Genomic DNA, 18207 nt, shown 5'->3' with positions numbered 1-18207 from the left:
GATTCTAGAAAAGCAAGTTCTTATCTAGAAGTGTGTGTGTATATATATTATTCTTTGCATTTTTAAAACATTGTCTTAGATTTATCCAGCTGCCTACAATTCTTTTTGTTTCTAAGATAGCTCTGCTTATTTGCTTGCCTATGAAGAAGCTTCATATGCTTCTAAAACAGACGCACTTTCCTGTCTCCACCCAGCCTACTGCTCATAAGATCCTGAAAAACGAAAGGCATTTCAAAATCCTAAAGCTTTGAAGTAGCTCTCAGGATTGTATTTAGTTCAGAGATAATTACAGTAACTGTACATTTGTAGTCAATCAAATGTTACTGAGCCTTTTCACTTAAGCAAGCAGCAAGGCCATTTTATCTGCTTCAACTTCAGGAGTGAGTACAGCAGGCAAGAGAGTAAGTCAAGTATAGGAATGACTTTGCTGTTTGATAATTTGTCAGTACCTTTCCCAGTAATCACAGACAACCTCCCCAATTCCACCATGACACTACAACCCAAGCACACTGCTCATTGTTGTGTGAGAGCAGCACTTCGCAAGTTGTTTAAACTCCCCCTCAAACACAAGTTTACTATGAGAATTCTTGCTTTCAGAATCAAGTCTGATTCTGAAAGTCTCTTGCACCTCATACATTCATACCCACCACCAAATGTGCCATATATGTATGCACTAAACATTTGGTTTCATATACCAAACATGTTCCTATTGTCACAGCCAGACACATCTACTGATTCTGCATAAAGACTTCATGTTCCACTGTATGGGAGCACAAGCACAGCCCCATCATCACTGTGACAAAAATGGGCTTAGAAAAGAAAGGCTTTGAGAACTGGGCTAAGACAGATTTTTTAGAGTGGTATATTGCTGGGGTATCCCCTGTTCCTCACGGTCCCCCCAATTCCAGAGGGAGGATGAGAGGATATTGAACATACTGCTTCTCTAGGTCATTGCCAGACTTTCCCCAGGACAATCAGTATGTTTTGTGAAATGCAGAATGATTCATCAAACCCAGCACATCCTCAGGAGTTCAGGTCAGAGCAAAAAGCTGTAACAGTCTGTAAACTACTCACCAAAGGCAGTCTCTCCTTGTTCAAGTTCTTGTTTCAGTCTGGTGTAATCATCTTTAATTCTCTCTAATTTTCGCGTATTTCTGGCACTCAGAACCAACAGTTCATTGAGAAGTCCTTCCAGTCCCTCTTTCTCAGATGTTAATGATCTTATTTCTTCTGCAAGATCCCTTGCAGTGCCAAAATTACTTCCTGCATGTTTCGTGGGGGCAGGGGAAGAAAGAGGAAAAAGACAATGAGACAGACACTTGCAACATCAGTAGCTCACACAGCAATCCTGGAAAATTAGGCAATTATACTTCCCAACAGCAAGTGAAAGGGGAAAAAAAAAAAAGAAAAACTGCTTTGCAAGCATAATATCATTAATATTACAAGAATAATAATTGTAGCTGATTTAACTTACACACACAGAAATGGTATTTTCTTTAATTATTGATACTATTTACAGTTTTTCAGGAAACCTGTTCCTTAGGGTTCAAATAATGTCACACTATAATTCAATGATTGTTGCAGTGTGATCTATCAGACCATTTTCTTCTTTTGGAGGACCCCTCAACACACAGTACATTTGAAATGGAGGCCATCAACCTGCTGGACCCTGAAGTATTTCCTCCCTGAACAAAGCAGCCTTGTGCTGGTTTTAGTAACAAGCACCAAAGGTTGTTTATGAATGACACATTGCATGTCTTAAATGGCCTGCACCTCAAGCAAAGACCATGGGGAGATGTTCTTCTCAGAGAATCCATTCAGAAGTCACAACCCTCCACTCTGGCTCTCCCTGAAGAATGAAATGTCAAGACAGGTAGAATGCCGTGGCAGCACCAGCTTACACTATTCTGGAGTTTTTAAAAATGTCTGCTTCCTTTGGACAGGGATACAGAGTAAAAAGTTCAACTCCCAAGTGATTTAGAGTGTAGCCTAGCAATATTTATCCACTTAACTGTTCTGAAAACCACTTTTATAAGTAGCTGGAGAGGAATGTTTCCTTACTTTGCAAAGAAGTCTTTTGTAATAAATAGAAAAGGACAGTGAGATACTCAGCCATTAAATTATTTTAAATAGCAGTATAGTAACAGTGCTACATTTACATAACTGTACCAGAATCATTTTAATGATTGAGATACTTGACTGGGGGGAAAAAAACCAAACCAAAATATACACACAAAAACTAAACCCCACCACCACACTTCAAGCTAAAGAATTCTTGATAAAAATAAATTTCATATAGAATTGCCCAATAAAAGAAAGAAAATCTTTAGCATAGGGCTTAAGCTGTGATATCATCCTAAATTAGCAAAAATTTGGTGATATGATCTAATAAGTAAAGGTATTTAGTAAGTACAGGCACTTAGAAGATTTAGCCTTGAAGCAAATATTAACATAAAACAAATCCAGTCACACAAATGTCTCATCAGCTTCTGAGGTATGTGTAATGACTTCAGGGTCCTGAAATCACTTTATAATACCACCAGCATTATTCAGATGTAAGGGTTTCTTTTTGTTTTTGTTTACACAATATGATACACTGTTGCTTAGACACAACAGATCAATTGAAAAGTTTATTTTCAAATATTAACATACAATCCAAACAATCAAATCCACATCAGAATATCCTGAATTATGGCATTACATCTTTTTGACTGGGAGTCAAAGTGTTGGTCACAAAGCCTTAAAAGAGAACACTTTGCCTGCTGTTCAGTTTCTTCTAGACAAGGAAGCAAGAACAGGATGCAAGTGTTTACACTGGTCAGAAGATGGCAAACCACCACCAGCAGCTGCCAGGAGAGGTTCTATTCCTCCAGACTGCCAGAGAGAACAGGAGCACTTCCACCAAACACCCACAGCCATTCTCCTGGAGCAAAGGCGCTGTTGCAAACTCAAGTGGCTCTATGAGGGCAGGTGTACCAAAGGGAGGCTTGCACTTACCAAAATTTTGGAAAATAGTTTATCAAATAAGTCAGGTTTAAAGACTGAACATTGCTAAGCATGGTAGTCTTGCTTTGCATTTGGTTTTCTGGTGGTTTCTTTAGTCCCAAGGCTATGATAGTTTCATCCAACCTCTTCCTCATTTAAAGGTGACATTTTCTTGTTTCCTCTTAACAGACTGAAAGTCCTTCATTTCTAAGTCCCAGCTAAAACCCTATTTTCCACTTCTGTCTTACAATTAAATAACTATAATCATGCTTTACAAATTGTAGGATCATATGGCTTACCAGAGCTTTACTGGGAAACAACAGCACAAATTTCATTACCCTAATTTGTCATGTTTCCAAACAGGCAAAACAAAGCAGCAAAATAAGCAAGACAAAATCACTTGGAAAACTGGCAAATATTCAGATGATTCTAAGGCATCAAGACTTGAGTCCACCTTTATCCACATGAACTCATCCCAAGCATCAAAGCACAGGAGCCTTAATAAAACATGAAGGTGAGAAAATCTTCATTAGAATCTGGAGTCTGCTGTTACATTTCAGAGGGCTGCAAGGAAAAAGGTATGATATTGCATATGAAAGTTTTATACATACTGAATGGATCTGAATTCCCAGAGGAGAAGTTTATATCAAAACTGAGGCTATAAGGAAATGGCACCAGATACAAACCCAAAAGCCAAAGACACCCTACCTGCTGCAGCTTCCCATGTCAGCAAAAATATCTGTAAGTCTGCAGTGAAAATTTAGAAGAACATATAAAAACACAGGCAATACAAGTACCATTATCAGTGAGCTCTGACCTCAGTCCCAGTAACAAAAGTAACTGCTTTCTACATGCCATAAGAAGGTTGATTTAAAAAATTAATATATAATCCATAGCTGCCAGCATTGAAAAACACGCCCTCTTGGGCTGGTTTTTTTTGTTGTTGTTGTTGTTTTGCTGTGGTTTGTTTTTTTGTTATTGAGATGTCACATTGTACGCCATACAAACATTCTGAAGACATATGTCAAGATATTTTATTCTGCTAATGCTCTCAGAATGTTAAAATTCCTCTTTTTGATAATTTGATAATTGGTTTGCCTAAATGAACACAGTAGCTGTTACTTTGTCAACCCCTGGGAGCCATATTTTACACAGCCATACCAGTGAGAGGGATCTGATTGGCTGATATTAGTTAAGTCAGTCTAAGTCTTCCCAGGAAACTCAAAAATCATGCAGCCAATAGGACTGCTCACTCAGAAAATACATACAGAGAAAACAAAGCTAAGGAATTAATAGTCTAAGATCAAAGCTGAGATTCTGATCTAAACCAGGACATGGGACAGAGATTCTGTGAAGCTGACTGAAGAGCAAGATGCCCCTTTTCCCATCTTTCCTTCTGTCTCACAGTGATGCTTGCTACAGATGTGCACTTTTAGCCACTGCATCCACACCCATATAAACACACTGGGGGAAAACTGGGGCAGGAAACTTGCAGTAGCCAGTGCTCTGAACAGGTCATGCGCTTGCAGTGCACTGTCCTGAGGAACTGAGTATGTACACTTCACTTTGAGGCACTGAACAGTACCATTACCTCAAAAGACAGCAACAAAAACATTTACATCTTCCTTCTTAATCTTGCCCTCTGGGGCTCTCTCCTTCCTTGCATCCTTCATCCTCTACAGAAAGTGACATCAGGTAAGCTCCAGCAGCTTGATGTGAATGCCAAAAATACCAGCCAAATCAAGTACAACAACCCACACAGGAAAAATAGTAAATTTTTTTTTAAATCTCCAGGCAGAAAGTAGCTATAGAATTGCTTTTACTTAGTGTAAACATTAGTATATTTGCCTAATTTCCTCTAGTCTTAAAATTTTGCTTGTATGGTTACAGCTAAATAGTACTCTGCATATCAAATATATTTTCAAGAGATTTAGCCACAAACTCATGCCCATTATAACACCTCATTGTCAGATTTTACTGTATTGGGCAGATTGTGGCCCATTTAGTAGTCTTGAAGTAAAATATCATGATTTTGATACCATTTGCCAGCAACAAATTGATTAAAAATACAGCTTGAAATCTATGCAATTTTACCAAAAAACAAGAAATATGTTATTAATTAAACTTTATTAAATATATTTCCCCCTTCAAAATATATGACAAAGTTAAGGGTCCACAAATTTTTTACTCACAGTTTTTCTCAAATTTATGGCAAAAGTTATGTACATTCATAGCTCGTATTATTTATACTTGAAGCAGAGAGAGAAGTCTAAGTCCCACTGAAAATATATATTCATTGTAGTACAAATAAAGGAGTAATTTTTTCATTAATAATAAAGCATATCTATTTGACACTAGCCTAAATGTAACAAGGAATAGACTGATCATTATTTATCATTATCTATAAATTAATTCTTCATATACTTACAGCACTACCTTTAATAATTCATAAGTGAAAATTTGCATTTTAGCTTAAGGCATTTGCCACCATATTATTTATCAATGGTACTGGAATTCAAGGCTGAAAATCTTCCTCCCTGTGATTAATGAGGATACAAAGTGATTTCAACACCACAAAAGAAATTGAAGAAAATAAATATCATTCACCTACACACAAAGGAAAGGGAAAAAGCTAAAGACATGACAGAAATGTAAGATTCTGGAAGGACTGCCAGTATGTTTGCACCTCTGAAAAAATAAACTGCAAATGAGGGACAGTCTACCATCTCCTCAAACATTTTACAGAAATCCAGCACATTTGAATTGCAATTATTGTTTTTAAGCAATAACACATGTCAATGCTTTTATGAAGCATAACACAACTACATGATTGATATAATTCTGAAAGGTAAATGTCAGCTAGAAGAAGGTGAGAGACCCCACAGACATACATTTGGAGGAGCAATTCTCAGTGACAGAGTGCCTCTTGTACCTGCACTTAATCAGTCACCATGGAACAACTCAGGAATAATTAAAAAAAAAAAAAGGGGGTGGTGGGGAGCCCAAATAAATAAACCCCAAAGTAATAACATTTCAAATCAGTAGTAACAATGGAGAGAGATATCACTGTCCCCTTCCACAAGTGTTTTCTCTCATGCACTCCAGACCACAGCACAACCTTTCTGCAGGGTGATAGCACCTTCTCTTCACAGCTCTTCCATCCAACATGTCTCCTTTGAGCACAAAACCACAGAAAAGAAGCTGCCAAAGAGATAACTTGAGCTTCTCTCCTGCTCCAGGGATAGCTGCTTAGGTAAGAGGAGTGAAAGAGAGTAAGTTGTTTCATGACTGACTTCTCCAACAGAAGAAAAGATTTTCTGCTGTCTGGTCACATATCATGCTGGAACTTCAGCTACAATGAATTACCCTTGAAGTTCACTGAAAGCCAGTAACATCCAGCAGTCTAACTTGAGAATGAGATAAAAAAGACAAAAAGCATAAAGTCCTGGTTTCAGTTAATTTTCTTCTTAGCGGCTGGTACAGTGCTGTGTTTTGGATTTAGGCAGAGAATAATGTTGATAATACATTGGTGGTTTTAGTTGTTGCTGAACGGTTGTTAGCCTAAAATCAAGGACATCTGAGTTTCCCATGCTCCACAAGCAAGCACACCAGGAGCTGGGAGGGAGCATGGCCAGGACAGCTGATCCAAACTGGACAAAGGGATATTCCATACCACAGAACATCATACTCAGCAAATGAACTGGGGGGAGGTGGCTGGGAGGGACCAACAGCTGCCTGGAAATAGGCTGGGCACTGGTCTATGGGTGGCAAACATCACTTTATAGGTATTGTGAATCACTTGCCTGTCTTGGGATTTATGCCTCTCTCACTCTCCTTTTCATTACCATTATTATTGCTGTTATTTTTATCATTAGTACTATTATATTTTATTTTGCTTAAGTTATTAAACTGTTCTTGTCTCAACCTGCAAGTTTTAGTTTTTTTTTTCAATTCTCCTCCCCTACTGTGAGCAGAGAGAATGTCCACATTTGCTTCTGGCTGGGGACAAACCACAACACAGAGCTGTCTGAAGTCTGAGGGACCATGTGAGTGTTGGTTTGGGGGACTCATTAGCATTATTTTTCAAAAGAGTTAACAGGCATGCCAAAAAGTACACTGCTTGCACCAATACATGGTGGCAAATTTTATTTCATGGAGTATAAAGTGAGTGTTGTGGGAAGACATGATCATACACAGCACTGAATGCTGGAACCAGACACTGCAATCGTGAAGTAGAATTAATCTGAATATGCCTCTGCTCCATCAACCCAGGCTGCTACTGGAATCAAGAATAGGAAAGTGTGGAACCAGCTACATCATCTGACAAGATGCAGCCCTCTATCAGACTCCAATTCATCAAAAAACTGAGCCTTCATGAGAAGGCACAAAGAAGCATTGCTATTTTTGTCTCTACCTCAACCATTACCTCAATTCTCAGAAACAGAAAAGCTGAAGAGACCAGGAACACCACTACCTTCCAGAGAAAAACAAGTTAAGAGCTGTATGCAGTACATCTGGGGAAGAACTCAACATCATACCAAGAGCTATGTGTCCATCCATATTTCTGAATGAAATGACAGACTACAGCAGGAGCATGAAAACGAGGCATCCACATTAACATAAACCAGATGGATGGCTGAAAATGTCCTTCTGTCTGCACTGGCATCTTCCAGCCTGATGGCTCTGTCCCCTCTCTAACATACTTATTCCCAACAGGAATACTTAGCACCAAATCTGGAAAGCTGGGGGCTCTTTTTGTTACAGTTGGATCCATGCAGAATTTGCCCTAAATGAGCATCAAACAGCAGCCAAAGAGGCAGCAGCCCTAATATTAAGCTTTGTGAAATATGCTATCTTGTATTTATGTCATGTTATTTATAAAACTATGTTTTTACATTGACATAAGGAATTATATTATTATATATAATTATTGTACTGCTGGAAATCATCCCACAACATCATTTCCAAGCAGCTCCCACTTGCCAGTACTTAATGAAATAGAGGTAATGATATTTATAGGACCATGATACATGGTCTCTCACTGGTATAAAACAATTTAAAGATTTTTCAAACTTCAAGTCACCTCACTCTAACTTCTGCATTTGGATCTAATCTGTGTTTTCAAAACCAGAAAGTTAACAACATGCATCTCAGGGATAATAAACACAGTATTTCATTCATGACTCCTTAGCTTCCCATTAATTCACTTTCTGGCTATCTAGTTCCATGCTAATATGCATTCTCAAGAGGAAAGAAAGTTCTCAAAGAGTCTATGAAAACATTGTAAAATGGACCTCCATAAACCTTTTTTATTCAAATATAGGAAAGAGATGAAACAGGACTAAAAATTCATTTTAGTTTGCATCTTCCTTCCTATTCCCAAATTATTTTCTCACTAAGGAAACAACAGAAACACACCATTTCTTACTATTTCCGCTTGTATAAAACAGATCAAAGTATGAAAATAATTTCAACAGTATTTCTACAGTTATGTTCACACTTGCTTAAACATCATCTTATTTGCATCTTTTTACCAGCTTCAAATTATTTAATCTGAAATTTATTCCCTAGAAAAGTTTCATGCTAAATAGTAACACAATACTGAAAGAAAGTACAGAGTATCAGTTACTGACACGTTCTTCCTATAACTGACTACAAAATTTTATGAGCATGTTAAGAGCCACTGTAAAAAGCAGCTGTTGGAAAAATCACATGCAGGTTTCTAGGCACTGACATTAAAGTGTCTTTTTAATAATTAAAGAAAAATCTACTAGATGCTAAACTATAATAGTTCATCAATGAGAATTTACAAATGTGCATATCAACAGTAACATTTCATGACATCAGGAGTACTTGTTAGCTATAATTACCTAAAGCTATTGACTTAATAACTGGAACAATATAGGATCTTTCTTATTATCTCTGGAGGAAAATTCTGGACTAGCATCTCCAGAGCATTAACCATTAGTTATTTGTTCCAACTGGCCAATCAGATGTAAGTGAGGTGTTGATATAAAGGTTCTGAACTGTAACTGTTGATAGAAATACTTCTTGAAATAAATATCATTCACCTACACACAAAGGAAAGGGAAAAAGCTAAAGAAATAGAACATGTAAGAATGGTCTTCTTTTCTTTTTCCCATAAGAAAGCTCACTGGATTTTAATTTAATTTATTTTATGGCCTTCAATAATCCAAATATTCACAAACTTTCTTTTTTCTCTTGCAAATTTAATTTTATACTTTTTCCCAGAATGAAATAATAGGAGGGAGAGGCATTTATATGCATAGTATTGTCTCTTATGTCTTTACAGTATCATTTATTATATAGCCTTAAATTCCATGTTGTTACATTGATAAGACTAATAGAACTTCTGCTTGCATTGCATTTATCATGGTATTTTCCTCCAAAAATAATATCAGCTATATTCTACATTTTTGGTGCAAATACGTCAATATTTTAAATCAATATATTTGTATTAGAAAGTACAGTCCATGTAGCAAATGAATGTTGTCTGAAGCTGTAAAATAGCCATTAAAGGCTGAGGTATATCTCATGCTTTCCAAGTCATCACATCATTAAGCCACCACATATAAGCTCTGGAAGCTAATTTTAACTTAATAACTCTATTCTTTAGTTCATCTAATCAAACTTTTGGGAAAAAGTCCCAAAAAGTCCCTTTTTGCTTTGACACTGTTCCAAGTCACTTAACTCTTACTGCTTCCTCAAGAAAAATGCTACTTTAATCAAAAATGATGTGACAACTGTATAGAGAAAAACAGTTGTTCTGAGTATCCATTAGAATTCCATTGAAGAAACTGTCTGAATGAATTATCTAACTGCTACATAAGAAGTAACAGACATTTAACCCTGCCTGATGTTCCCAAGCTAAAAGAAAACACATAAATATGACCACTAAACTATATTATTACTGCATATTTACATATGCACACACTATAATTCTTTCTGAACTTCATGCTGTTCCAAGACTGTCCTTAAGTAATTGCATATTACCCAACTGAACATTCTTCCAACTCCTAACAATTGAGTATACCCAGGCTGTTCATTAACACTGTTGGCTGAGAGACCAGGGAATACAAACATAAAGTATCTTGCTTAAATCTTAGCCAGTATTTAGAAGGTTAAGACCTGCTTCTTAACTATGCTTTCCTTAAGAGGTGTCATTCATTTACTCCTAACACATGAATACAAAGAAACTAAAGCAATTTATCCTTCAGTGGACATTATCCACTGGTTTTGCCTTATAAAGTTAAAAAAAAAAAAACAACAAAAGACAACAACATAAGCCCCACTATTTTCATCTCTTCTTTCCTCTTTCTTCTTCTGCATTTAACAAATCTTTTCTTCCTGATCTGCTTCTCTGCTGGCTAGCTCCAACTCACTCTGCATCGTGGCTTTTCTGATTTTATTCACCTCATGCTCTAAGACTATTTCTGGTGTTATCAGATTTTATTTTTTTTTTACTTTCAGGTCTTCAGAGAAAAAAAAATTCTTTTTATTCTTGTACCTCCCCTGTGTCCTCTGTATACAACTCTGCATTTTACATAAACAAGTACCACCATGTTGACTAAATGTATCTGTATCTTACAATGAGGTAAAGAAATTACAGTGTCCACTGTCACCAAATTACCCTTCATCCTTGATTTTTAACCATGCCATGCAGAATTTTGCCTTAGTAACAAATTACAATTGTACCATTCACAGTCATTAAAATTCCCTGAAGCAAGAGTAAATGAAGAAACAGTGCTTTTATCAGCACAAACAAATTGCACTGATACTTCTTAAAAAGCATAGAAAGGCAGTCAAAGAATTGTAAAAAACAGTTTATAGAAAGAGCAGCATTAAATCGACTTTGGAATTCATTCCTGAAACAACCAACCTCTTTTAAGAGCTAACAAGTATAAAATGCTGTTATGAATGTTTTGGAAATGATCCTCAAGCTGTCATTCACTCTCTCCAAGTGTCAGACTGAGATACAGCTTTTCTGGCCAACTGCTTCCTACATATAGTCTGTAGTTCCTGCTGCATGTCCAGTTAATGGGCTGTTTTGTTCCCAAGCCATAAAACCCCTTTTCTGAAAGTAAGAAAGTCACCTACATTTAAACAGTCTAAGGGTAGAGAAGGACAATTGCCTGATTTACCTCTTACAGGCTGAGAGAAAAATAAAGAGGATTTCCATTTTAAAAAGGTATTATGAGAAGAAAGGAAATTGAGCATGCTCAGCACCAACACAGGATCTGGGCTTTAATTTCCTTTAAGACTTTGCTCAAGCCTCACATTATCCACTTCTGGCAAACAAAACATGTGACTGCCCAAGGTTTCATTTTAAAATCATTTATGTGTGCAATATAGATTCCTATATATAATCGAAAAGGTAAATCACATACGGAGAGCTAAATCTCATCTTGACATGTATCAAAAATCTTTTAGCCTTTCTTTACTAGGTGTAACACTGGAAAAGTCCTTGCACTCAAGTCCACATTTCCTTCTACTCAGCTTCCTCTCTGAGGCAGGTGTTTAGCAGAGAGACACCTACTGAAACATTTGCTGAATAAGAAACCCCACCTCTTCCAACTTAAAAGAAAGGGCTGATTTGCCTTTTTTCCTTGGTGAACAGTGCAGCTATCCCAAGCAAGTAGCATGTAAGGCTGTTATGTATCACACTCTGTAATCACATTTCAGTAGTTTACTGGTTGTAAATAATATGCATGAGTGCTCCAAGGATGAAAATGCTCTTTTGCTGCCAACATTAGTTGTTTAATGATCTGAACAGCAGAAGCTGCCAATTATTGTATTCCGTTTTGAAGTGTCATTTAAAGCCAGACTTGTAATTATGATACCTCAGGTATACATTTACAATTTAGCTAGAGAGCTCCAAGAATGTAACTTGAGGAGTCCGGGAACAACTACTGATGATTATACATCAATTTCACCTATGGAAAAATACCATGTGTTTTGGATGTTAATGGTCTACCTCACAGCATCAGCTTTGCCAGTAGATCCAAACTGTGGAGAGGGACCTGAAGTACCTTACACAAGGCATGGCACAGCCATAGTTTAGTTCTGCCAGGCTGGTCACGACTTCAAGGGCTCTACTCAAGCACATGAACAACTTTGTCTAACAAGTCTGTTATGAAGAGGTCAATAACTACTCTAATACACTCCTTAACACTGTTAATCCTTCTCATCACCTAAAACTTACCTGAAACAGCCAGCATTTTGGCTTCAAGTAGAGCTGGTAGTTGAGTCTCAATATCACTCACTTTCCTCCTCAAAGTACTGCAGAGTTTCTGACTTGTGCAAACCTAAATTGAAGCAGACAGCCATGATATAGAATTCATTCATGTAAAAGTATAAGGCAGTTGAAATGGGGCTTCAAATGTTCTTGGTTAACAGACATGACATAACATCCTGCAGCAAGGTAAAAAAGCTTAATAAAAAGTGATGTCTTTACAGAAACACCCAACATTGAATCAAAATGTCCAGGCTGTGCTGCACATTCTATTATTAAAACAGGGAATGGCATTAACATTAGCTACCTGCATGAGGGAGGACATGTTCCACTACTACATACATGAGGCTGCAGACAGAAGAATGGCCATTGTACAAATTCTGCACAATTTCAGTATTAATAATCATGCTTGAAGTGGTGCACAACTAAACCAGTATTTGGAGATTAAAATTCCATAACATACAATGTGCACTGATTTTTATACAAAATATACTATGCTCTGCATTTTAACTGAAAAAAGGCAACAAATTAGGCTGTATCAGCTTGATACTGTACTTTGTTTAACATCAGGACAGAAATGACTAGGGTTCAGGTTTCTGACTTTCCCTTGCTCTCTTTTTTTATCTTTTTAAGTGGAGGTCCTTCAACAATCAATATGGTTTGGTATTGAAAACATGGAGAGAGGAAAAAATAGAGAAAAAAATAAAAAGGAAATTCAGCTTTTACTGAATTCTAATTTCACTGAAATTACATTTCAGTGTACATTGGCACCTCAGAAGGAGCTTATGCACCATGCAAAATTTATACAAGTCCCACATATTCAAAATATTGGGGTTTACTCCATATTGCATCATTTTGGAAGGAAAGGAAAATGAACAAACAAAAACCTTTCACCGAACTAAGGCAAATCCTTTGTTTTGGAGGCAGATGCCAAACACTTTCTTAAAATAGTAGCTGACACTTAAGAAAACATTGCATGCATTGGAACCACAACTAAAGCAATAGTCAAGACAGGCACAGGCCAGTTCTGAAATGATGTCACGTGAAAGGCAATCTCCAGAGAGAAGTTTCCCTGCCTTCCTTCACTTTTATTTTTCCTTCCTCAAAAATAAGTGCCATGCTTATTAACAGAGGCACAGTTATCACTTCACTTTTTAAAGAGCAAAACTTTATAGTTCTAATGGTTTACCTGTTTGTACAATTAAATTATAATAATATACAATAATATAATAATTTGTACATAACACTAGCTTTAAATCCTTTTATATTAATAACACCCTCTTGCTTTGCTGAGATTATTTGTTAACTATAAATGGGTTAATTTTTTTTGAGTCAACAGAACTATCCTCCAGGCAGTAACTGTTATTTGTAAAGACTTCAGAGTCATCCTATTAATTTAAAAACACATATGGCTTCTGCACCTACTATAATTTTTTAATTCCCAGATATTTCAGTTTGTTTCAGCACCCCCTTCTAAGTGACTTAGCAGCTAATTCAGTTAAAATGTTTTTAAAACCCCAAACCTGTCAGAGGTGAATAAACGTGCCTAAAAAACCCAAAGGCCATTTCTGTCTCCCATCTCCAAAATAAATCTGAAAGTTTTTAATGACTTCTTTCCAAGCAGTACTCTCTCTTTAGGGGCATTGAATGGCTCAGTGAATTGCAATTAGATGGGGAATCTTTCAGCTCCAGGAAAACTGCATGAATATATCCCATGCTGGTAATAAGTTAAAGTCATTATCACTAGACAGCTGTTTGGCAATTATGCAAAATAAGGTGGGATGTTTAATCAGTTTCTAGTGAGCACTGTCCACTTTTTAAGTCCCACCGTCAGAACAAAGCTTGCTGGCACTCTTTATTAATGGACCAAAATGCAGGGACCAGAGGCAGAAAGGCAGCCCCTCCAACTCAGAGATGATTCTTCTGGAACATGAGATAAGGAGGTTGCTGGGCCCCTGCTTGTATCAATGTCACATGTATTCTGTAGATAAATGAACAACATTAATCTTCAGACCTATCATATGGCATAGTTCAACAAAACTAAATGAGCAAGTGGGAAAGACAAAGTAATATCCCCTAAACTAATGGCACTGCTTCTGAGTTACATCAGGGCTACTCTATAAGCTCCAATCCTTTTCATTTTTTATAATTATTGTATCTTCATAACAGATCCCATTATTCATTACATTAGCTTATTCAGCCACTAAGGAAAGGTTATTTCTTAGCTAACAAAGATGGTGAACATTCACAGAGCCAGTGTCCTGGACTCCCAGTGAACACCATCCTTCTCTAACCAGCCTGACTGCTCTCAGTGACCAGCTCTGCTGTGACCCACAGACCAACAAGCTCAAAGTCTAAATGTCTAAAAGTCTAAAAAATCTCCTTCAGTTTCTGCAAAGTGTTTTTGCAGACAAGTATTACTGTATTTATTTTTAAATCCTCTTCAGTGGTTTCTGAGATTTTTTTAAAGCAGGCTTTTTGGTTTTATTTAAAAAGGGCTCTTGTTTAGGAATATACCTTACAAATCTGCATTCAGAGTGAAATATTACTCAAAAAAGCAGTCTATCTGAAACCAGTAGGAAGCTGGTTAGCAAAGATATGAGGAATCAAGATGAAAAACAGCAAAATATCAAAGGCAAGTTTGCCCATTGTCATCCTCTTCCATCTTTCCAGCTTATGATCTTAATCTAAAGCAGCAAAAACAGGGACAAGGACAGCAAGTAAAGCACTGGAATTGACTCTCCAATCATATCAAGAGAAAAGAAGTTTTGAGTAACCTTCACATTTCTTTAGAACAGCACCTTGGAAAAGATAAACAAATTCTGCTAACACTGCCTAAAGGAAGGAACAGTCTACCTGGTCTCCCACACATCACAATCTTGCCATTAGTGAAAGCAGATATTAATTTCTGCAGGAAGGTGGTGAATAAGGGGCAGCACTCCCTTCATTAGCAGGCAAAAATTAGCTTTTGCAGCCACAGCTGAAAACAGGAGAGACAAGGCAGAAAAGGCCATAGAAATGCCAGTGGCACAGGGGAAAAGGATAGACCTTTGACAAAGGAATGTTTTCACCATACAATAAAAAGGTTTAAAAGACCAGCTCTATTTATTTTGAGATGAAAGTAATAGGATGAGATGATATGAATAAACTAAATAGGAAATTATTTGGAGGAGTCTCACTACATGCTTCCTATTTATCTTCTATAACAAATAAAAGTAATCACAGAGGACTGGAATAAAATTAAAATAGTATTTTATCTATTGAAAATTTAAAGAAAAAAAATCCAAGCTGTGACAAACTACCTCACAGACTTCTCTACTGTAACCCAATGGCTTCAGCTGTTATTGAAAAAGTGTCTAGCTACTATGGTGATAAAATAAAACCTCATGAGACTTTTTCTGGGAAAAAGGTAAATTCCATACCTTATGCTTTAGCTTGCAAATGGCTTGAAACAACACTTGAAACAGCACTTTGAGCTACTTAATGTCTCACTCATTTTAGTAGATGAGCTGTAGGTCAGTTACAATAATTTTCTTGACCCTTTATTCATAGTCATTTAAAAAATACAGGGGTAATCGTTGTTACCTTCTATATTAATTTTCCCAAGATGTGGGTATAAGCAAAGAATAGAGAAAATGAGCTCAAAATAAAGTGGAAGAGAAGGAACGAATGGTTATGAGATGCAGTCTTCAAATTATCTTTTCAACAGAGCACAGTCAAAGTGTTGGCCAAGACAATTAGGAAGTACAGATGATGAAATTTTTACTGATTTTGGTAACCGCTATTAGAGAAAACATGAAAAACAAGTTTATTTCAGAGCATAAATTCATTATTAATCAAAACCCAGAAATATTTTTCACTTCCTGTTTTATATAGATCTATGTCAATTGTCTAGAGTAAATGGTTCTTTTTTTTCCTAGAGCATTCATGGACCAACTGGGCCATTCTGAAATTAAACTTTAGTGTTCTACTTCTTGAAAGGAGCCCATTAAATAAGAAAGATAAAGGAAAAGAACTAACATTTCCAGTTAGAAACAGAAATTGTGCTAAATAAGGTGTATCACTTTTCTTTGTATTTTTAAAGGGTATGAAAATGAGATTGCTAGCTAGATTATTAGTGAAATGGTGGGGAAAAGAGGGACTTCATTTATGTTCATCCCTTCACACCAACAAAACCAGTTAGACAAGAAAGTAAGAGATTCTGCATTAACAGCCAAAGCATTCAGCTGTGACCATGGTTTCATGAAGCTGAGGAGAGTGTTTCTGAATAGAGATCTCAGCAAGAGCACGGATTGCTAGTAAAAAAGCTGAGAAAGACGAGATTACTCTATCTGCTTCCTGAAGTATTATAATCCCGGTGGCCTGTTCAAACAAAAAGTTGGGGAGGGCTTTTCAGTGTGTGTTTAAAAATATTTATGTGCAAAATCTTCTTAGAAGGAGCACCACAAAACCAACTTCCTAAAACAAAAGCAATATGCATGCTGTGATCTGCTTCTGTAAATATTCTGAAGAACTGAAAACATGTACTTACTTTGGCAGTAGTTTCTTTAATGGACATGCTATACATTTGTTCTTTCTCTTGAAGGCTAGAAGGAATTAAAATAAAATAAAATAAATAAATAAAATTAAAAAGTTAACCTCTGCTCAACATGGCCTGCTACACAAGACACATTTTCATATGGAAATAAAGTGTCAAGCTGACTCATACCAACACAACAGAGTCAATTTTAAGACAAAAACTATGCTTCATTTCAAGGTTCCTAATGACTAACCAACATCACCTTTACAGTTCTTTATTAACAAGTATACAGATTTTACTTACCCTTTGAAGCACAATTATGATTATTTGTGTAATCATAATACCTAAAGTATAGTGAGAAGTTCCCAGAAATATCCAGGACTGGTGTTTTGCTAGACTATCATCCAAAAACCTAACACAAAGGCATTTCTGACACAAAGAACTAGCAATTTACAACCCAGTTTTCACCTCTACCAGAAAAAGTTCAACTACATTCACATGTTCTCACAGTAATTTTACATGAAATCCCAGTACTCAGTTTCTTTAGATCCATAAAAACCTACCAAATATTTTCACCAAATTGATGCAACAGTGGGCTGAAATTGAGGCACCACCCATGCTTATATGAACAAAATGAAAGGGTTTTTCCCATATATTAGAAGCATGGAGGTTTCCTACTTTTCTATTATCAGATCCAAAATAAACCTGTTCTTTTGGCTCTTGTAAATAAATCCACCATTTACATTTTTAACATGAAGTTCAAAAATCCAAGTAAATCAAACATCAGGAGTTAGGAGAGAGGTTATTTTTTGCAATTTTTGCTTTAATACTCCCCTCTCTCTGACTTAGGAGATGTACACTTTTTCTACATTGTTCAATTACTTTATCACACACTATTTTCTTTTCTATCAAACACCTCAGTTCTGTGTATGTGACAGTCAGCACACTCCATTAGCAGCCTCTCAATTTTTCCTCATGCCTTATGTGTCATAAAAACTATTTATTTCATGACTTACCATTACTATTTTTTCCCAAACAAGAACTAATGATATATTCTGAGCTTTTCTCTAGTGTTAGGCATTGAAATATCCAGACATATCGGAGACATCACTGGATTTATTTCAGTGATGCTCCCGCATGACAAGGCAGTGCTGTATTAATTTTACAGGTGGAAGAAACAAAAGCCACAGTTATTCAGAAAGCACACTATGACTGAGCGCCTGTTTTGACATGCACACAGCTCCTGCTGCCTATGCATTCCTCCTCTGTATGCATTTCAGTTTTCTTTTGAGAACCTGCCCTGATTTTCCAAGCACAGCACTTCCTGAGCCCTAGTTCAAGAGTCAGCACTTTCACGAGCATGAATCCCAAAGCAGGTGAAGCTGAAGTTGCAAACAGCTATTGATCACCTACAGAAAGGCTGGTTGGACCATCCTGGCAAAATGCACAC

General features: G+C 36.7%; 1 protein-coding gene across 5 annotated transcripts in view; it reads right to left on the bottom strand.

The window, feature by feature from the left end:
* The window catches only part of DISC1 (DISC1 scaffold protein), a 189636-nt gene that overhangs the window by 95230 nt on the left and 76199 nt on the right, over positions 1 to 18207 (bottom strand). For all 5 annotated transcript variants that reach the window (XR_011679948.1, XM_071431789.1, XM_071431798.1 and 2 more), the window contains 3 exons: positions 16770 to 16824; positions 12209 to 12311; positions 1075 to 1263 (listed from right to left, as the gene is read on the bottom strand). Coding sequence is in view for 4 of the 5 variants with exons in the window: in XM_071431789.1 (XP_071287890.1) it covers positions 1075 to 1263; positions 12209 to 12311; positions 16770 to 16824 (347 nt within the window). In the remaining variant the exon portion in view is untranslated. The remainder of the gene's footprint in view (positions 1 to 1074; positions 1264 to 12208; positions 12312 to 16769; positions 16825 to 18207) is intronic.

This window comes from Agelaius tricolor, unplaced genomic scaffold (genome assembly GCF_023055355.1).
Source record: "Agelaius tricolor isolate 1412-34295 unplaced genomic scaffold, bAgeTri1.0.p SCAF_1, whole genome shotgun sequence".
Lineage (NCBI taxonomy): Eukaryota > Metazoa > Chordata > Aves > Passeriformes > Icteridae > Agelaius > Agelaius tricolor.
This window is presented reverse-complemented; position numbering and strand designations above follow the sequence as displayed.